General features: G+C 37.3%; 1 protein-coding gene across 1 annotated transcript in view; it reads right to left on the reverse strand.

The window, feature by feature from the left end:
* The window catches only part of ARHGEF38 (Rho guanine nucleotide exchange factor 38), a 153,976-nt gene that overhangs the window by 96,884 nt on the left and 34,673 nt on the right, over positions 1-22,419 (reverse strand). Inside the window, exon 2 of the mRNA XM_030864144.2 lies at positions 17,412-17,593. Coding sequence (XP_030720004.1) covers positions 17,412-17,593 — 182 coding nt within the window. The remainder of the gene's footprint in view (positions 1-17,411; positions 17,594-22,419) is intronic.

The raw sequence follows: 22,419 nt of genomic DNA on the forward strand, positions 1-22,419 counted from the left end.
ATATTGGTCTGTAATTTAATTTTTTTTATTATCTTTGTCTGGTTTTGGTAGCAGGGTGATGGTGGCCTCATAGATTGAGTTTGGCCGTGTTCCTTCCTCTGCAATTTTTGGAAAAGTTTGAGAAGGATGGCTGTTAGCTCTTCTCTAAATGTTTGATAGAATTCACCTCTGAAGCCATCTGGTCCTGGATTTTTGTTTGTTGGAATATTTTTATTTATTTATTTATTTTTGCCGTACGTGGGCCTCTCACTGTTGTGGCCTCTCCCGTTGTGGAGCACAGGCTCCAAACATGCCGGCTCAGTGGCCATGGCTCATGGGCCCAGCCGCTTCGCGGCATGTGGGATCCTCCCGTCCCGGGGCACGAACCCGTGTCCCCTATATCGGCAGGCGGATTCTCAACAACTGCGCCACCAGGGAAGCCGTGTTGGAAGATTTTTAATCACAGTTTCAATTTCATTACTTGTGATTGGTCTGTTCATGTTTTCTGTTTCTTCCTGGTTCAGTATTGGAAGGTTATACCTTTCTAAGAATTTGTCCATTTCTTCCAGGTTGTCCATTTTATTAGTGTAGAGTTGCTTGTAGTAGTCTCTTAGGATACTTTGTATTTCTGTGGTGTCTGTTGTAACTTCTCCTTTTTCCTTTCTAATTTTATTGATTTGAGTCCTCTCCCTCTTTTTCTTGATGAGTCTGGCTAAAGGTTTATCAATTTTGTTTATCTTCTGAAAGAACCAGCTTTTAGTTTTATTGATCTTGGCTATTGTTTTCTTTGTTTCTATTTCATTTATTTCTGCTCTGATCTTTATGATATCTTTCCTTCTACTAACTTTGGCTTTTGTTTGTTCTTCTTTCTCTAGTTTCTTTAGGCATAAGGTTAGATTGTTTATTTGAGATCGTTCTTGTTTCTTGAGGTAAGATTTTATTGTTACAAACTTCCTTCTTAGAACTGCTTTTGCTGCATCCCATAGGTTTTGGATCATCATGTTTTTGTTGTCATTTTTCTCTGGGTATTTTTTGATTTCCTCCTTGATTTCTTAAGATCTCTTGGTTATTTAGTAACGTATAGTTTAGCCTCCATGTGTTTGTGGTTTTTATCCCTGTAATTGATTTTTAATCTCATAGCATTGTGGTCGGAAAAGATGCTTGATATAATTTCAGTTGTCTTAAATTTACCAACGTTTGATTTGTTACCCAAGATTTGATCTATCCTGGAGAATGTTCTGTGCGCATTTGAGAAGAAAGTGTAATCTGTTGTTTTTGGATGGAATGTCCTATAAATATCAATTAAATCTATCTGGTCTATTGTGTCATTTAAAGCTTTTGTTTCCTTATTTATTTTCATTTTGGATCATCTGTCCATTGGTGTAAGTGAGGTGTTAACATTCCCCACTATTATTGTGTTACTGTCTATTTCCTCTTTCACAGCTGTTAGCAGTTGCCTTATGTATTGTGGTGCTTCTATGTTGGGTGCATATATATTTATAATTGTTATTTCTTCTTGTTGGATTGATCCCTTGATCATTATGTAGTGTCCTTCCTTGTCTCTTGTAACATTCTTTATTATAAAGTCTATTTTATCTGATATGAGTATTGCTACTCCAGCTTTCTTTTGATTTCCATTTGCATGGAATATCTTTTTCCATCCCCTCACTTTCAGTCTGTATGTGTCCCTAGGTCTGAAGTGGGTCTCTTTTAGACAGCATATATATGGGTCTTGTTTTTGTATCCATTCAGCAAGCCTGTGTCTTTTGGTTGGAGCATTTAATCCATTTATGTTTAAGGTAATTATCAATATGTATGTTCCTATGACCATTTTCTTAATTGTTTTAGGTTTGTTTTTGTAGGTCCTTTTCTTCTCTTGTATTTCCCACTTAGAGAAGTTCCTTTAGCATTTGTTGTAGAGCTGGTTTAGTGGTGCTGAATTCTTTTAGCTTTTGCTTGTCTGTAAAGCTTTTGATTTCTCCGTCGAATCTGAATGAGATCCTTGCCGGGTAGAGTAATCTTGGTTGTACGTTCTTCCCTTTCATCACTTTAAGTATATCATGCCACTCCCTTCTTGCTTGTAGAGTTTCTGCTGAGAAATCAGCTGTTAACCTTATGGGAGTTCCCTTGTATGTCATTTGCCATTTTTCCCTTGCTGCTTTCAATAATTTTTCTTTGTCTTTAATTTTTGCCAATTTGATTACTATGTGTCTCAGTGTGTTTCTCCTTGGGTTTATCCTGTATGGGACTCGCTGCACTTCCTAGATTTGGGTGGCTATTTCCTTTCCCATGTTAGGGAAGTTTTCGACTGTAATCTCTTCACATATTTTCTCTGACCCTTTCTCTGTCTCTCCTCCTTCTGGGACCCGTATAATGTGAATGTTGTTGCGTTTAATGTTGTCCCAGAGGTCTCTTAGGCTGTCTTCATTTCTTTTCATTCTTTTTTATTTATTCTGTTCCACAGCAGTGAATTCCTCCCTTCTGTCTTCCAGGTCACTTATTCGTTCTTCTGCCTCAGTTATTCTGCTATTGATTCCTTCTAGTGTAGTTTTCATTTCAGTTATTGTATTGCTCATCTCTGTTCATTTGTTCTTTAATTCTTCTAGGTCTTTGTTAAACATTTTTTGCATCTTCTCGATCTTTGCCTCCATCCTTTTGCCGAGGTCCTGGATCATCTTCACTAGCATTATTCTGAATTCTTTTTCTGGCAGGTTGCCTATCTCCACTTCATTTAGTTGTTTTTCTGGGGTTTTATCTTGTTCCTTCGTCTGGTACATAGTCCTCTTCCTTTTCATCTTGTCTATCTTTCTGTGAATGTGGTTTTTGTTCCACAGGCTGCAGGATTGTAGTTCTTCTTGCTTCTGCTGTCTGCCCTCTTGTGATGAGGCTATCTAAGGGGATTGTGTAAGTTTTTCAACATTTACCAATTATTTTTCCACTTAATAACACAGTTGCAAAGTTCTAATTTTCAATAGCACAACCAAAGACTAGGAGCGCCCCTTCAAGCAGTGTCTAACAGGAATTGGTAGATGAATACCCTGCACAAGGGACAACCCTCAGGTGTGTTCTGTATAGCATCCTCCACCTCCCAGTGGGTTATGAGCCCCAGGTGGCCACAAAGGTAATCTGCTCACAAATATACCCTATCTTGTCTTCCTTTCCTTCTCTGTCCCATTTCCCCATTCCTTTAATGCTGTTCCAGGGGTCATCTCCCCAATAAATGACTTGCTCTAAAATCCTTCTATCTGGATCTTTTTCTGAGGGAACCCAATGTAAGACAGAGTGAGGTAGCCAAGGAATATTTTCCTGAGTAAAGGCTTGAAGGAGGTGAAGGAGCAAGCCATGACATAACCTTGGGGAAGAACACTCAAGTCAAAAAAAAAAAAAAAACCAGCAAGAGCACAGGCTTGAAACAGTTGGTGCCCCTGGTTTGTTTAAGGTACACTGAGAAGGCCAGAATGTGGAAAAGGGTGAGGTCAGAGAGAATGAGGGAACAGCTCATGTAGGACCACACAGGTCACATAAAAATGTTAGGTTTTGATCAGAGTGAGATGAGAAGCAATTTTGGTTGATTTTGAGTAGAAGAGGGATGTTATCTGACTGACATTTTAAAAAGAATCACTCTGGAGGCTTGGTTGTGACAAGGATGGAGAAGAGAGATGGGTCAGGAGGCAGGTATAATAATCTAGGCGGTTATTGATGGGTTTTTGAATCGGAATGGGAGTAAAGGAAGAGGTGAGAAGTGTCCTGATTCTGGATAAATTTTGAAGGCAGAACTAATAGAATATGCTGACAGATTCGATAGAGGGTTTGAGAGAAAAAGTCAAGAATGACTCCAGAGTTTTTCCCAAGCAACTGTAAGAATGGAGCTGAAACATAAGTGTCCATGAGAGATGAATGGATAAAGAAGATGTGGCACATATATACAATGGAATATTACTCAATCATAAAAAGAAATGAAATTGAGTTATTTGTAGTGAGGTGGATGGACCTAGTGAAGGTAGGTGTAGGAAGTCAAAAAGAGAAAAAAAATACTATATGCTAACACATATATATGGAATCTAAAAAAAAAAAAAAAGGTCATGGAGAACCTAGGGGCAAGATGGGAATAAAGACACAGACCTAGAGAATGGACTTGAGGACATGGGGAGTGGGAGGGGTAAGCTGGGATGAAGTGAGAGAGTGGCATGGACATATATACACTACCAAATGTGGAATGGATGGCTGGTGGGAAGAAGCTGCATAGCACAGGGAGATCAGCTCAGTGCTTTGTGACCACCTGGAGGGGTGGGATAGGGAGAGTGGTAGGGAGGGAGATGCCAGAGGGAGGAAATATGGGGATATATGTATATATATAACTGATTCACTTTGTTATAAAGCAGAGACTAACACACCATTGTAAAGCAATTATACTCCAATAAAGATGTTAAAAAAAAAATAGAGCTGAGGTGAGAAAGCCTGCAAGGGGAGCAAATTTTAAAGGGAAAAGTAGGAACTCTGTTCTAACATGTTAAATTTGAGATGCCTTGTAGACAATTACATAGAGGTTTGAGTGGGGAGCTGGATACAAGCAAAGAAAGCCTTCAGGGAAAATGTCCAGGCTGGAGGTACAAATTTGTCAACCATCAGCATGTAGATGGGATTTAAAGGCATGAAACCAGATCAGACCTTCAACAGAGTGAAGGGAGACAAAGGAAAGAAGAGGACCACAGACTGAGCCCTGAGCTATTTCAGTGTTTACAGGTTAGGATCAACGAGCAAAGGAGATGGAGGAGGAGCCATTCGAATTACTAGGGGCCAAACTGGGTTTATGTGCAGTTCCAGGACACAGAAAGAGAAAGCTTTTCTGTCAAATGCTGGTAACAGGTCTGAGAAAGGAGAGCCTCCTTCTGCTAATGTCTAAAGCAATTATTTGCTGCATAAGTAATTAGCATAACTAATCACAAACTCCCTTCTGTCGTGATCATTTCTAGCAACACCTTGAAATGTATCTTTGATTGTTACTCGGCTTTTTATGTGTTTATGAGTCATTTTCTTGACCATATTATAAACTCTTTTAGGGCAGGACCATGATATAAATTTCTATGATTTCCATGCAGAATTTAATAAAGGACCTTGCACTTGACAAACATTTAATCTTTTAATTTGCACATTCAACTAAAATATTACATTCTCCATGAAATATTGCGTACTTAATCTATCTGGAAGTGATCTGTCCCTTCTGTGAACTCCAACCGCATTTATTGTCTGCACTTAATCAATTGTTGCTTTGCATTACAAGTTATCTTTTCATAGCTATGGGTCTTGTCACCTCTAACTAGGGATTTTTAGTCTTTTAAGGGCAAAGGATGAGTCTCACATGTCTTTGTGTACACCAAATGACATATAACTAATTATTAATTAACTCATGTAATCAACGACTTCTTTGTATCTAAAGAGCCCTAAATAAGTGCTTATTAATAAATATGTGTTTCCCCGATATATGCTTCCTTTCTTACCTCGTATTTATTCTTTGGAGTCCAGGATTCATGGCCCTGTACTGAAATGCACAGCAATGTTCATCTATGCTTAGTTCATCTATGTGTAAAGTTGCCCCACATCTCTGGCATTTCATTAGAGAGGTTTATAGCACCATTATAATAATCACAGCTACTGAAATTTTGTTGCTTATTTTTACAGATAAAAGCAGATTAAAATAGTGGTTTATGCATCTCAGTTCTGAGAAGTGAGATGATGAGCACCATCTTGTTACCCAGGCTAAAGGGATGACTTTCCTAGATATTAAAACAGATCTGTGTATCACATCTCTCTTTTTCAATTTTGAGCTTTCCAACCCCTGCACTGAAATGGAAAATGCATTCATTTATCTCCTAACTTGGCCCAGCATTTTTTGACCTGGACTATAGATTATAAAAATTAAAGAAAAATAGAGTCGTCCTGAAATGGAGATTATAAGGTGCTTACAAATGTAGCAACACGGGGGAGAGTTTCCATCATAAAATTGTAATTCAAGGATTTTTAAAAATCCCTTATTTTTTGAGCTAAGGCCTTCTGAACAAGGAAAGATAAGAGATTTTCTTACCTATAAAAAGAAGCTTCACATACTAGAATATTGATGTATCACTTCCATACCCAACTTAATCTGAATCCAATCTGACAGCAAACGGTCTTCCAAGATGACAAAGCAGAAAGGTCCCTCCCAGGGAAAATCAGAACATGAACAGTGATGACTCAATGTCAGTTACATCTTGTATATTAACACAGTGACATTGTGCTTGGCAGCACCATTTACTGATGTGATTTTTATTTTTAAACTTAATGTTCTACAACTATAGACTTTTCCAACCTGATTGACAAACTTTTTAAAAAGTAAGGAAAATTTCATTGAGTTTGCTTTTTTTTTACTTTTCTAATGTAACATCAATTATTTGACCTTATAATGGAGGAACAATGGCTCAGACTATGTAATAAATGTAGAAATTCCACGAAGAAAGTGAAAATGAAGTCTGATCTTAAAAAACGTGGAGTTCTAACCTGGCCATATAGATCATGGGATTCTTCATTGTGATGTGATCATAGTAACCATGAAATTCAGTATTTTTAGAGGATTGAAGAATATATGTATCAATGTTTCAAGAAGATTTCCAGCAAAAGTATAGTATTTTAAAGTCAGCACATTAGCTCAGAAAAGTCAGTACAAAGCAGAATCAGAAATTCAAGTGCATTTCTGAGTCATTACTCCCAGCATCTCAATTATAGTTAGCAGGAATTGCTTTGATTTTTTCCAGACTTTTATTTAATATAGCAACTAAAATAAAGTGCTGTGCTTTCTGACTTTCTGGGCAGCATTTGTTTTCATATTATCAGCCTGGCTTTTATCTCTGCACTCACTCTGTGAAGTCCTGTTACTGAGAAGTTTGACCACAGGAGCTACTGGACTCTGCAGGGGAAAGGACTAGATTGAGAAGGAGGTGGAAGTGGAGAGAGGGACTTAGTTGGTTTTTTCCTCCATTTGTTTTACAATCCAGAAAGATTTCTGGTATTCTAAGCATAGCACGAGAAAGAGCCAAGATACTTGGGAGATTATTTTATATTACAAAGTTTCTTCTAAACAACTTAATGTGTATCCTTATACTAAAAATGTAGTCTCTTCCTCCCTGAAATCACAATAAAAAGATAATTAATTGGAAAGTTTGGCAGAATAAACAAGGTAGAGTCATAGGAAATGTTTTCATTCTTGCATATAAAATTTTACATGTATATTTAAAAGTTAAATATAGTTAAGGAGAGAAAGGAAGAGAGAAAGAAAAAAATAAGGGCATTATAATTTTAAATTAAACTTTTTATTTTGAAATAATTGTAAATTCACATGCAGTTGTAAAAAATAAAAATTAGAGGGATCCTGTGTTCCCTTTACAAGTTCCTCCAACTGTAATATCTTGCAAGACTATGTGTGCATTGAATTTTGATATGATATTATAGAACATATTATGAATGGAGTATGGTGATTGCTTGCATAAATAAGACATGTCTGTGAGAAATCAACATCTTGATTCCACTTAGTTCACAGCAATTTCATGGAGGAGACACAGTTGATTTTAAGAAGTTATGCTTAGTGAACTAAGGTGGAATATATTTGAGGCCTAGAATACAATCTGAAAATTTTGGAAGTTAACAGAGACAGAAAGAGTAGCTAGTGAGTCTATGAGACCAGAACTATCCTAATACCAAAACCAGGCAATAACATTACAAGAAAAGAAAACTATGGACCAGTATCTCTAATGAATAGAGATGCAAAAATCATCAAAAAATATTAGCATATTAAATTTAAAAATGTATAAAAAGAATTATACACTATGACCAAGTGGGATTTATCCCAGGTATGCAGTGACAGGTCAACATTCAAAAAACAGTTAATGTAATACATCACATCAGATTAAAAAAAGAAAAAAATCACATGATCATATGATAGATACAGAAAAAGCATTTGACAAAATCCAACGCCTATTCATGATAAAAAATACTCTCAATAAACTAGGAATAGAGAGGTATTTCCTCAACTTGACAAAGAATATCTACAAAAAACCTACAGCTAATTTAAGCATGAGAAACCTGAAGCATATTTGCTAAGGTCAGGTACAGGGCAAGGATGTTCCCTCTCATCACTCATTTTCAACATTGTACTGGAAATTCTAGCTAATGCAATAAGACAAAGGAAATAAAACGTATACAGATTAGGAAGAAAGACATAAAACTGTCTTTGCTCATAGATGACACTATTTTCTATGTAGAAAATACAAAACAATCAACAAAAAAAAAACTCCTGGAACTACTAAGTGATTATTGCAAGGTTGCAGTTTACAGGGTTAATAGACAAAAGTTAATTGCTTTCCATACCAGCAATGAACAAGTGGAATTTGAAATTACTAACACAACACCATTTACACCATCCCCCAAAATGAAATATTTAGATATAAATCTAGCAAAATATGTACAAGACCTATCTAAGGAAAGCTCAAAACTCTAATGAGCAAAATCAAAGAAGAACTAAATAAATGGAAAGATAGTCCATGTTCATGGATAGCAAGACTCGATATTGTCAAGATGTCAGTTCCTCCCAACTTGATCTATAGATTCAATGCAATCGTAATGAAAATCCCAGCAGTTCTTTTGTGGATATTGATAAACTGATTCTAAAGTTTATATAGTTTATATTAAGAGACAAAAGACCCAGAATAGCCAACACAATATTGAAAGAGAAGAACAAAGTTGGAATACTGATAATACCTGACTTCAAGCCTTATCATTAAGCTACAGTAATCAAGACAGTATGGTATTGGGAAAGGGACAAATAGATTAATAGAAGAGCTCAGAAGTAGATCCACACAAGTATAGTTAACTTACCTTTAACTGTGGAATGAAGGAAGTACAATGGAGCAAAGATAGTTTTCTCAACAAATGGTGCTGGGACAACTGGACATCCATGTGTAAAAAAATGAATCTAGATACAGACTTTACACCCTTCACAAAATTAACTCAAAATGGATCACAGAACTAAATGTAAAATGCAAAATTATTAAGAAAAAAACCTAGAAGATAACATAGGAAAATACCTAGATGACCTTGAGTATGGCAATGACTTTTTAGGTACATCAAAAAAAGCGTGATCCATGAAAGAAATAATTGATAAGTTGTACTTCATTAAAATGAAAAACTTCTGCTCCATGCAAGACAATATCAAGAGAAAGAGAAGACAAGCCACAGAATGGGAAAAATATTCTCAAAGACACATCTGGCAAAAGATTGTTAAATATACAAAGAACTCTTAAAACTCAATAATAGAAAAACAAACGACCCAATTAAAAAATAGGCCAAAGATATTAATGGACACCTCACCAGAGAAGATATACGGATGACAAATAAACATATGAAAAGATGCTCCACATCACATGTCACTGGGGAAATGCAAATTAAAGCAATGAGACACCATTACACACCTATTAGAATGGCCAAAATCCAGAACACTGACAACACCAAATGCTGGTGAGGATGTGATGCAACAGAAACTCTCATTCATTGCTGGCAGGAATGCAAAATATTACAGCCACTTTGGAAGACAATTTGGTGGTTTCTTACAAAGCTAAACATATTACCATATGATCCAGCAATCATGCTTCTTGGTTTTCACCCAAGTGGAATGAAAACTTATGTCCACACAAAACCTGCACATTGTTTTTTGTAGCAGCTTTATTCATAATTGTGAAAGCTTGGGAGCAACCATGATGCCCTTCAGTAGGTGAATGGATAAATAAACTGTGGTCCATCCAGACAATGGAATACTGTTCAGCCATAAAAGGAAATGAGCTATCAAGCCATAAGAAGACAAGAAAGAACCATAAATGCACATTACTAAGTGAAAGAAATCAATCTGAAAAGACTACATACTGTGTGATTCCAACTATATGACATTCTGGGAATAAGAGAGGATTTTTAGGGCAGTAAAAATACCCTCCACGATACCATAATGACGTGTCATTATACATTTGTCAAAACCTATAGACAACACAAAAATGAACCATCATGTGAACTCTGGACTTTGGGTGATAACAATGTGTCAATGTAGGTTCATCAGTTGTAACGAAACTAACACTCTGGTGGGGGATGTTGATAATGGGGGAGGTTATACCTGTGTGAGGCCAAGGAGTATATGGAACATCTCCCCTCAACTTTGCTGTGAATCTAAAAGTGCTCTAAGTCTTAAAAAAAAAAAAGAGTAGCTGGGTACAGTAATAGAAAAAACAGGAGGGCAAAAATTGCATGGTTGCCTATTAAACAAAAGTGAATGACTATTATTTCTGACAACAGTAAAAGTCTTTTAGTGAAGGTGACAGCTAGAGAAGACAATTTTGACAGGAGTCCTATGACACTTAAAGATTTATGACAATAGATATTTGCTCACCTAGGATTTCCTCTATTTGTTATGCAGGCAAAGTTTTAGTAAATAGCTTTGAGAAACCTAATTTATCTACCTATCTATCTATAAATGAAGGCTGGGTATATTTTAATAATTACTAGATAAAATACTTCTGCCTTGGTTCTTTTATCTTGTATTTCAGTGAATTATCATGACTGTAATTCTGTTCTTTGTTCAGTGAGATTGGCAAAGTTTCATTTCACTTCATTATCTGAATTCCTCTTTTGGAGAAATGGGTGTCTGAGAGCTGGGCTGGGGAGGGGATTAAGGAGGCGATTCAGACAGCACTAAGGGTAATCTCAGAGAGTGCATCCAAGGAGCAAAACTAAAATTGTGAGACAAGCAGGCTGTCCAAAGGGTCTGCTGCCCAGCCTCTGTGCTTTGTATAACTCCTGGGAGCAGTTTTCAGGTAGAAAGGCAGCCAGGCCCTGGATATTGAGGTAGAACCCAGACTTGAGGGGTCAAGACAGACACCAGGAATGTCCAACCAGGAACCTCAGATGAAAAGGCAGAAAATGGAAGCCTGAGAAATTCCCAGAACATGTGCTGAAGCTAGAGTCCCCTTTATATAAGACAGCAATGGACTCATTCTGGTGAGTAGGGAGCCATTTAAAATACAGCAAACTCCTAAGGAAAATAAAAATCATTCACTAAACTAAAATGTAGTAACTATAGCTTAAAATTCATAGGACATCAATTGGGCCATGGCCATCTTTCTGTTATATACAGGTTTTCATGACATTACAGTATTTGAACAGTATTTTTATTATCATGATGTACTTACACCCTCCTTCTCCCTGTCCCCCTTCAGAGATACTTTGATCTGCTCCGTGTTCTCTCCTCACACATAAGCTTCTCTATCAGGGTTGATATAGTTTAAGCTATAGCAACTTCACTCAAGTAGGGGACAGGAGCAGGAAACTGATTCCCTGGGCCCTGTGGTCCCTTCCCTCCCTTGCCTCTTTGAAAAAAAAAAAAAAAGGACAAGTTAAAGTTTTGTCCTCTCTAATTCCCTGTCTTTCATGTTCTCCTATTCCAGGCCTCCCCTCGCCCACTTTGGACACTGAGGGAGAGGGTTTTGGTAGGATGTCAATACGGTGTACTATAGGTCACATGTATCACACAGAACAGTTGCCATCATGACACATAGACTTGCATGATAATACTTGTGGGCACCATTTTCCATCAAGGGGCTCTGCATACAGAGAGAGCTTGATATTGTTCTCCTCAAATTTATGGGCCCTCAATAAAGAAAATAAAGTATTTTCCATTTAAATTACTTTTTGTTATTTATGGCTTAAAATAAAACATGTAAATATATTTCTCAGGGGGAAGAGGTTCCATAAGGGTATTTATGGTATGATTACAATTGCACAAAATATTTGGGTATATCTGTATATACCTAGACAATAAACCAAAATATTTATAGTGCTTACTTCTAAGTGGTAAAGCTATAGGTGATTATTTTCTTCTATATATTTTTTCTAATGAAAATTACTTACAAAATTGCTGCCGTAAAGGGTATCCAATTTTTTTTTTTTTTTTTTTGCGGTACGCGGGACTCTCACTGTTGTGGCGTCTCCCGTTGCGGAGCACAGGCTCCGGACGCGCAGGCTCAGTGGCCATGGCTCACGGGCCTAGCCGCTCCGCGGCATGTGGGATCTTCCCGGACCGGGGCACAAACCCGTGTTCCCTGCATCGGCAGGTGGACTCTCAACCACCGTGCCACCAGGGAAGCCCAAGGGTATCCAAATTTTAACAGAAAATTCCAATTGAGCTATTGTCAGTACAAAATTATTTGCCCTTTTTTCAGAAAACGCAAAATGTCAAGTATAATTCACACAATTAGATCAAATATGAGTGAATCCAAAATAAATACATATAACTTTCTTATTACATAGATGAAAATTGACTAAATGTGTATTCAAATATATATACATAAATAGAATACCCTTAGAGGGGTAAAAAGAAGCTGGTAATGGTGTTTGCCTCTAGAAAAGGAAACTAAATAGCTATAAGATGTTATCGTGTCTTGAGATCTTTGGTATTTTTGTATTATGTGAATTTTACAAATAAAACAATAATTAAAAACTAAGAAAAGTAAAAACATGTATTTAAATTTCTCTAACTATTATTTTCAATCACTTTTTGGTCCTTTCCTTACACATAAAATCATTTTCCATGGTTAGGTTAATTTACTCTGGTTTTGATTTAGTTTGACTTACTGCCAAAAATGTAGAGTCTCTTCTATAGCCCTATTTGGATAATAAATAATAGGACCAGTTTCCCACCAAATGTCTCAACACTGAATGTTGTGGATAATTTTTGCCTTCTTTGCAAAACCTCTCACAATGCTGTCACTAAAGAAGATGTAACTGCTGGATTTGACCTTGCTTTCAGTTAGGTGAAGTTTTGTTTATAGAAAAGCCTTGAAATTAAGATCAAGTTTTATAACTACAATTATCACAAAACAGGTGTTGGTCAAGCGCTGGGTCCAGACATTCATTTGTACCCCGATTCATTCATGCAAGTTCACTCAGAGCAGTGCTTTTCTCAGTTTTCAACTTCCTTCTTCCTGTATTCACTTTTATAAACTGACTTGTTTCTTCTGGGACTGAAAAGACATGGATCAGTTGCGTAGAAAGAAGACATGGAGGAAATACAACGCAGAAAAGACAGTCTTCTCAACAAGAGAAAAGACATCCATCAGATGACATCCCAAAGTCCCTTCCAGCCTAGCCTGTACATGTAAAATATTTAATTATGTTGCCTCTGGTTTAGCTAAGCACGGTTTGCAGACCATTTCCATGGTAACATGAAAACTGTATGTGTTAATTTCTAAATTTTGACACTAACTGATGACAGGTGGCTTGTGTGCAAAGCCCATGGTACTGAAATGCTTGGGAGGGAAGGAGGACATGAAAAACCTAATGAACAATGAAAAGGTGGTAAAGTTAACGAACTGGTGGCATAAATTAACTACCTCAGCACGCATATAAATGTTTATAAGAATCATCTGAATTCCTGAGCATTTATTTTCTTAACCAAAGCTTCAAAGCATTAAGAAGTGGGGAAAAGGTTGATCAGACATGAGACCTTAGAAACCTCCCACTGATTGCTATTACAACATTAGTGGAGAGGACATACAGATTACTGAATTGAAGTTAAATTCCACGAGGAAGGCAGAGAGCACTGAAAGATAACTAAACAAAGGGAAGTGCCAGATGTGAAAAATCAAGAAGCTATAAGCAATCTCAATAGCATAATAAAGGAAATATGAGTTAGAGTTACGAGAACGGTAATTCAAAGTATTGAGGGCCAAAGTTAAACATGCCCAATAAGTAAATGACATGTCACCATAATGGAAACATTTTATTTTACACGGTCTGAAACACCAATTCTTAGAATTGCTCCTAAGAGTTACATAGGAAGCAAAAATTAAGAAAGACAACAAAAGTGAAAACACAAAAAAATTAGAGAGCATACACAAGAGTATAGCTCAGCAATGGCATGTATATTGGTGACACCAGTTTAACGCACCAGTGTAGTAGATGGTGTAAAATTGAGAACCTTTTCATTCTGAATAAACGTCTTATTCCATTTGATACAAAAATGGATTATGAATTCAAAGGGAGGTATTTTCTTATATATGTAGTCTTTTTTATATTGATCATTAACTCATCACAGGGACAGAATTTTGGTAAATTGTGCTTATTTTGAAACATGTCTTAATCACCTTTGCTTTTATACATATTAAATACTTCATATTCAACTTAAAAAGAGAAAGAAATAAAGATAGAGAATATAGACGACTCTTTTAGGATCAAGAGAGAGTTTGTGTTTTTGTTTTTTAAGATAGACAATGATGAGAAAGATCCAATAGGGAGAGTAAAATCAATTATGCAGGACAGAAAAAGGACACTGTCAGGACTAAAATTCTGGAGTAAGCTTGAGGGGGTAGAATCCTGTATTAGTAGAGAAGTTTTCTGGCCAGGTTATATGGGTAGAGATGCAGGTAGTTTGGTAGACTTGGTGATGGAAGTGTGTGAACCTTCTTACTGTGTCTATTTTCTCAATGAAATGATGGAAAAGTGTGAGAGTTCAAAGAAAAGAGGGAGTGTTTGAGATGCGAGGAGCAAGAAAAAGATGTGAAAGAATACTTTCAGAGACATTACTGGGGGGCCCACTTGAAGGAAATGGTCATGAATTTTAAGAGATTGGTTTAGCTGCATGGATAAAGGTAGAAAGTAGGCAGAAAATGGAACTTCATGGAGGGCAGGTGTTTTCAGGCAAGTAAATGGAAAGAGAGCGAAAAGGGAATTGAGTTCATCTGCAAGGAGTGATTTTTAAAATGAAGGACCCATGGGAACTAAACCAGGTGTGGGCTTGATGAACATGTGAAAAGGCAGTGATGAGCTCAGTAGGGTGGAAGTCCTGGCGGCATCAGGAAATTGTCGGCTATAGCAGTGGGAATGAGCTGAGAGAGAGGACATGGGGGTTAGAGAACGGTAAGCCTGGAATTCTGATTCTGAGGGTGTGAAGTTATTGATCATGATGGTTGTAGGATGTGGCCCTGGAACAAGTGGCTGAGATGGGGTTGAGGAAAGATCGCTGGATATAAACCAGACAAATAACTGAGTGAGAGGCTGGGAGGCTGCCTGGATCGTTTCCCTGAATGTTGAAATTACCAAAAATGGATGGCAAAATTAGGTAGGGAGAGAGAGAAGTTATGGAGACATGGAGCTAGGTTTAAATTTTTTCAAAGATAGGAGTGACTGGTTAGGACTGTACCGTAAGGGAGGGTAGATAGTGGTAGAGTCTAAAGCCACGTGCATTTAAAATCAATATTTGAATAATTATAGATCTCTATTCTGGATATCTGCCAGAATAGCGGTTGCATCAGTGCAGCTAGTTTATATTAAATGAAAAACACACCAAAAATATTTTTATATATTTAGCAATGAAACTTGAGAGCAAATTGTTATCATGACCATGAATGTTATTCCTACTTTTACAGAATTACTAAGAAATTTCCAGATTCAGAAAGTTGCCTTCTAACTTGAGAACTGCAAGAGGATTAAATCAGAATACTAATGAAGTGTTTGGAACAGGACCCAACAAATAGTAAGTACCTAATAAAAAGTCATGAGGGAAGAAAACTAAAGATGACTCCCTAGGAGGAAATATGCCAAGCCTGCTTTGCCACTTTTCTTTATACATTGTCCTAAACCAAACAAAGAAAAAAAAACCTTTTATATCAAAGGTCACCTTGATCTACACTGGTTTTCCCTGATTTGTAGACCAGACACTTTTTCTATTATTTCTGAGAAGAGTCTTGTGCTAAGAAATATAAACTTTGCTTCTGGATGTTGTAAGTACTGGGGGAAAGATTGAATAATTGATGCTGGAACTATTGACTCACCATATTTTTATAATCATGGGGTACATGTCACGATGCCAAACCCAGAATCCACAAAGTTGGATATATCCGACCACTTAAACATGGCAAAAACAAACGAATAAACCATAAAGAAGATTTTGACTTTTTAACCTTAACCAAGGTTAGAAGGCAAAGGACAAACTGAGAAAGTTAGCTTCAACATGCGGGGTTGAAAAAGAATATCCCTAATGTAAAAAGAGGTTTTATAAAACAATAAGAAAAAGACAAGCCATAACTTTTTTAAAGGGCAGACATGGATATGAATAGGGATTAAATGAATAGAAATGGCTGATGAATATATAAGAAGATATTTGTCAGAAGAAATCAAAGACACCTGGTCTTCATTGTTTGTAAAACCAATAATGCTCAGCTTTAAAGAGGCTGCAGAGAAGCACCCTCTCAAGCAATATTAATGGGAATGAAAATTAGAACAGTATCAAGTTTTTGGTTGTCAGTTGGCAATCTTTATCAAAATCCTAAATATGCATATCCTTTGACCTAGCAATTCCACTTCTAAGAATTTATTCTATGCAGATACGGTGACGGTACCCAAAATATGTGTGTCTCTGCATCAGTAACAGTAGAAAACCATTGCAAAGTGTTAGAGGCCATGAAAAGATACACCCAACAGACTGCTGAATGAAACAAGTATGTTACAAAGTAGCATGTGTGGTTCTGATTACATTTATGTAAAAATATATATGTGTGTGTTGATATGTAAGTATCCAAACTGATGTCTGAAAGGATGTTCCCAACCATGTGAATAGCGATTATCTTTGAGTAGTGGAATTTCTGATCATTTTTACTTTATGTTTTTGTTTATGGTTTTTGTATATTGTTTGAATTGTATATGAGGACCACTTACCGCTCTAGTGACCATATATATATACACACACAAACATCCTTGTATCTTTACTCTAATTGCCTGAAAGAAATTCCCTGAAAAGGCCTTGATTAAAAAGGAGGAGAATGATTAACTTACAAACACCTCAAGTTTTGTCTGAGGACAGTCCTATCAAAGAGAAATTTTTTATCTTACATTCAGGTTAATTTCTGTGTTGAATTTTACTTAGTTAATAGTCATAAGTTTAATTGAGCTCTCAATGTAGGGGGGAAAAAAACCCCACATTTTTCTCTTCTGAAACCTTGACTTCTTTGGATCAAATTAAGTGCGTTGTTCCTAAACTGCTAAAAACTCATTGCTCACATTTTGTTAGCAGTTCCACAGGAATCCAAGAAAGAACACATTGAAATTTCAAAATGGCAAAAACCGAGTTTCCTTTCCCCCATAGTTTAGAATACAGTTTCCTTGACTCTGGGTGTCCCTGTGTTGACAGAAGTCTGAGTCTGAGGATGCCTCTGCTAGCTCACACCCAGGGCCTCAGGGGAGGAGGCCCATCACTCCACCGTCGCTGTGGCAGAGGGTACCCTGATGCACTTGAGTGCCGATTTCATGGTGCTGGTGATCCTGTTTAGGATATGGGTGGCGGCAGGGGGGACCCTCAAAGTTGCATTTACCTGTTTGTTTCTCAAGGGCTGAACCACTTCTCGAATGCACAGGTCTAGATCATTGAGATAGTCTTTTTCTGTCTGTATCAGCTCCTTGATGATTTTCGAACGCTTTGCCATCATTCTCTGATGTTCCTTCTCCTGAGTTAGGGTCTCAGCCGTGGAACACCCAGCCTGTGAGGTCATCTTTTCTGTTAAATGAAAACATGTACATGTGAGGCATTCTATTGAGATTTCTGGTTCCTTCATTACAAACAACGCCACTGCAGGATTATTGTTAGCAAGGGAAAAGGCTTAGAGTGTCTTCACGTGTGTTCTTGGGAAGTGATGTGTGGAAGTTTCCCTTAAGGTTGGAATCCTATGAAACTATGAGAAGGAAGAGGTGTGAGAATGAATACTTCTAACAGGTCAGTTAAAAAATATTTGACATAGGGCTTTCCTGGTGGCGCAGTGGTTGAGAGTCCACCTGCCGATGCAGGGGACGCGGTTTTGTGCCCCAGTCCGGGAAGATCCCACATGCCGCGGAGCGGCTGGGCCCGTGAGCCATGGCCGCTGAGCCTGCGCATCCGGAGCCTGTGCTCCGCAACGGGAGAGGCCACACAGTGAGAGGCCCGCGTACCGAAAAAAAAAAAAAAATTGACATGTCTAGTCTTTAAAATATCCCATTGCTACTATATTAGGTTATAAACCTGGTCTTCAGCTAGAGATAAAATGCATAAAATCATAGTTCAGAATTTCTTTTGGACACATTTAAGTCAAGGGAAGATTTTTAATTAGTAAGTGGAACACCTTCCAATTTTGTCTCTATTATTAAAAATAATTGCCCCTCATTCTCAGTGGGTGGTACACAGATCTCCATGAAAACAATTGTACATGATTGAGATTTGTCTTTCAGTTCACAGTTAGAATCTCTGATGAGTGAGGCAGTGGTAGGTTAAACAAATTTCAACTAGGATTTTTCACAGCTCATCTTCAATGGGATGCATATCTTGTTATTTCAGAATACTTGAGCTGCCAAACGGAAATTTCTAATTAAAAAAATCACAGTGCTGAGGAGATGTTGAGATAAATGGGAAGCCTCACATGTAGCCAAGGTTTTATATAAAGTAAAATGTAAGAAAGCTAAATATCTTCAAGGATGAGCTTCCCCATGGTGATGTAAAATTTTGGAAGCCACAACTAGGTCACAGATGAAATCAGAGCAGTGACAGATAGTGGGGCAGTGTGTATGTGTGTGTGTAAATGGATTTGCTTCAAGCCTGATGTCATCACAAACTTAATTTTCATTGTAGCCTCTAGTTGCAGAAGTAATTTTATTTCCTTTGAAACTAATATGATTCTAGTAACTGATGTGTAAGACATCTCTAATGCTGACACTACTTCCTAAGGATGTAGAGCTTTACAAAAGGGCTTAGAAAGACTCTGTATGGGGGAAAAAGTGCACAGATCACACTTATGGAAGTGGAAATAAAGAGAGGATGTTCTCTTGGCTGACCCCAGAGCTAAGACAACTGGAGAAATACTATCATAGCAGAGTTAATGGTTCATGTAAAGAGACTGCCCCTAGAATGTGAAGAGACACTAAGAATAGTGAGAGCATTCCTCTGTCCCTGGCCCAGTCATTTCAGGAGTCCCGACAGAGGCTTCATAATCAAACCTCGGGAAGCATACTGTGGTGGTAATTCCAGCATTAGTTTGGAAGGTGCACTAGATTGGCCTTTGGAAAATCCTGACTTGCAGGTGAATATGCTTCTGGGTCATTTGCCTGGAAACTATTCTTCCTTCATCAGGAAAGAAGAAGGATTTGACCAATAGCACTTAACAGCACATGGTTTTACAAGGCTTAGGTCATTCAGTGCCAGAGAAATAATCTACATAAGTTATTGAAGAAGAGAATCATGTAAGGAGCCTTCATATCCTGATCTGTGTTATGAGAATTTGGGGGTTCTTCCTAATTTATGATACTTTTATTGGAAGGTATAAGAAGCCTGTCTCTCAGCACCCCAAATTCGACAGGAAGAGTTACAATTAGGCGTCACTATTATGAACTCTTCTGGATATAAAAGAGAAAGGCAGGTCACTGGCGAGGAGAGATGCAGTGAACAGGTTGTATTCACAAGTGGACCTTGTGACCTTTGGGAGCCTACCTTTGGCTGCTCCTTCTAAAAGGTTGGGGGCTGGAAGTCAGAGGGCAGAGAGGGGAATGACGGGGCTTCTCTTATCCTGGGATATATAAAACAGCTCATAGACAGAAACTTCAAACCAGTATGGATAGTATTCAATTATTATTTAATATTACCTCAAAAATAAAAGGGGCACTGCTGAAAAAATGTTCTAACCGATGTCTGCTTTTCCAAGTTCTAAACATTTTGTGCCTTACAAATAAGGGGGGCCTAGCAAGGAGAAGGGAGTCTTTCCTGATCTTTGGCCAAGAAATATTCCAAAAATACATTCTCAGGTTCTTTTTAGTTCTCAATTCCAGGACTCAATTACTACATCAATTTAACTTATTTTACAGATTTCTCCAGTTGCTGCACTTTAAATGTACAATATCAGATTTTATTAATTAAAAATTAGATTTTCCAATCCTGCTCAATATCTTGTTAGAAATCAAGTTAGGGGGTCACAGGGGTGGAAATAAAATGTCAGTCAAGATATTCAACTTCAGAAACTTCTCCTTTCAGGGATAAAAACCTGCTTAGAGAATTCAGAGTGGAGCAATCTTGAGAGCTACCTTTGTTTGTTCTTTTGACTCAAATTTATTGTGGGAACAAAGACTTCCGGTCATTTTCCAATTGTTTCCGGAAAACAATCATTTTCCCATCCGGTCTCTAAACACGGGTTCTGTTCGCATTTCTTAAACCAACAAACTCTCTGCAATGCATTGTGGGCACAAGCTTTGTTTTTATAAGATCCTTCTCAACCTTTAAAACGTTTACATTTCAGTTATACTACGTTTTTACACGTAAAACTACTTGTAACACACGAATATGACCAATATAGATCACCCAAATCAGCAGTCAGCCATAATAATCTTTTATTTCTAGATAAAGCAACAGAGGAGCTAAGTATTTAGGAAAAAAGGAAAAATAAATCTTTAGGAATGACTATTTTCCAGTAGTTAGCATAAACTAAAAGACTGTGTCAAAACTAAAGGGAAATGGAGGCTAAAAGGACATTTAGATAGTTTTAACTGAAATATGCTACTGTGAATGAAAACGGTACCATGTAAGTGACCTCCCCTTGCCCAACCTCTTTCTTTTACCCTCGAGCTTTATTTTTCCAGCAGTGATGATAAATTTTCACTATTCTAGCTACAGATTTCATGAGTAACATATGTGGAAATTCCTGGCCAAGAAAGTTTATGTAAAAGGAGTTTGCTGCAGTTTGGGGAAAGGATAACCAGACTTAAGATCACCTCTGCCACTGTTCACAGAGAGAACTTGGTGGATTAAAAAAAAAAGTACCTATTCTCACAGAGCCTCAGTTTCCTCATCTGTAAACTAGGAATGAAAACCATCACAGAGTTATCATAAAGACTGAATTAAATGAGCGACGGTATGTGGAAGCTCCTTAAGGTCTTTAAAACCACATAAATGTTAGTTATTTCCACAGACATGGGAATGACAGGGTTCTTTCTCTCAGCTCTTGAACTTTTCCGCCCCTTAGGGCAAACAGTTATCTCATTATTTTATAGTTATCAACTTGTCAAGAAAAATGCATGACTCCAAAGTGGGTGGACAGCTATGTTCAGATAGAAGAGGAAGAGAAGGAAAAATAGGGGCATCGCCCATGGAGGAAATTCAGAATAGAGCTGGTGATTGGAATCCTGAGTAGATCTCCTGGGCTGGGAGTATGTGTGGGGAGAACCCTGGTCTTCTAGAGAGATGAAAAAGCACCTGAAGGTAAGGGCATGGCTGGGGAGGACTGATGACAATCTTCACTGAGAGCCCACGTTTTGCTTAGAGTTGATGTGCACTCTTTCTGCTTTGCTGTTGTTGCTAGTGCTGCTGCTGTTTTGGGGTGGGTTTTAAGGAGAGGTAATTGATTTAATTCTATCAAGTTATAAAATTATATATATATTTCAAGGTTAAGTGCCTAGACTTTGCACCACACTTCCTGGATTCAAACTCCACCTCTAACATTAGGTATGTGACCTTGAACAAGGTATTTAACTCTTTGTGCATCCATTTCCTCATCTGTAAATTAAGGGTAATATTAGTAAAACCTTATAAAGTGATTGTGAAGATAAAATTAGTTAATGTTTGTTAAACACAACAGTGCTTGGAAGAATAGTAGATATTGTGTAAATGTTTGCTATTATTATTAGATGCAATTCCTGTTTATTAGCTGTAATATAATTTTCACTGTAGTTTTAGCTGCATTCCAGTTTAGTGTATAACCTTCCCAAAATATTTTCATGCACATATATATATACATATAGCAGTTAATTGTTTTTCTTTTTAACAACATATACCATATACACGTTCCTCTACAACTTGCTTTTTCAACTTTAGCATTATATGGTGGTAATTTTGTTTGGTAAGCATGTATATATATACAGATATCTTTATTCTTTACAATAGCAATATAGTTGTCAGACACTGCTATTTGCCTGTCCAATATCTATTCTCCCATTTGTCTTTTATAAATTGAACCCTGAGTAGATAAAAATGCTTACTTCTTAGATTCTTTTTAAAACTATGTCTCATTTATGGCAAAAGAGAGATGTAAGCAAAAATCTGAGAGGGGTTTCAGGAGTCTGTAAAAAGGCAAACTTGGTTGGGATGCCCCTCCTTCCATCCTTCACCCCTTATGTTTCTTGCCTCTTTTTTATTGCCCAGAATGTGGATGTGAATCCTGAAGGTGCAGCAGCCATTCTGGAACCATGAAGTACTAACCACAAAGATTGAGACCTATACACAATGGATGGCAGTGTATGGAAAGATGTAAAGAGCCTCCTTACTCCTAGACTTCTTGAATGAGACACATAAATTTCCATGTGTTAAGCCACATT

The sequence above is a fragment of the Globicephala melas genome, chromosome 5 (genome assembly GCF_963455315.2).
Source record: "Globicephala melas chromosome 5, mGloMel1.2, whole genome shotgun sequence".
Taxonomy (NCBI): Eukaryota; Metazoa; Chordata; class Mammalia; order Artiodactyla; family Delphinidae; genus Globicephala; species Globicephala melas.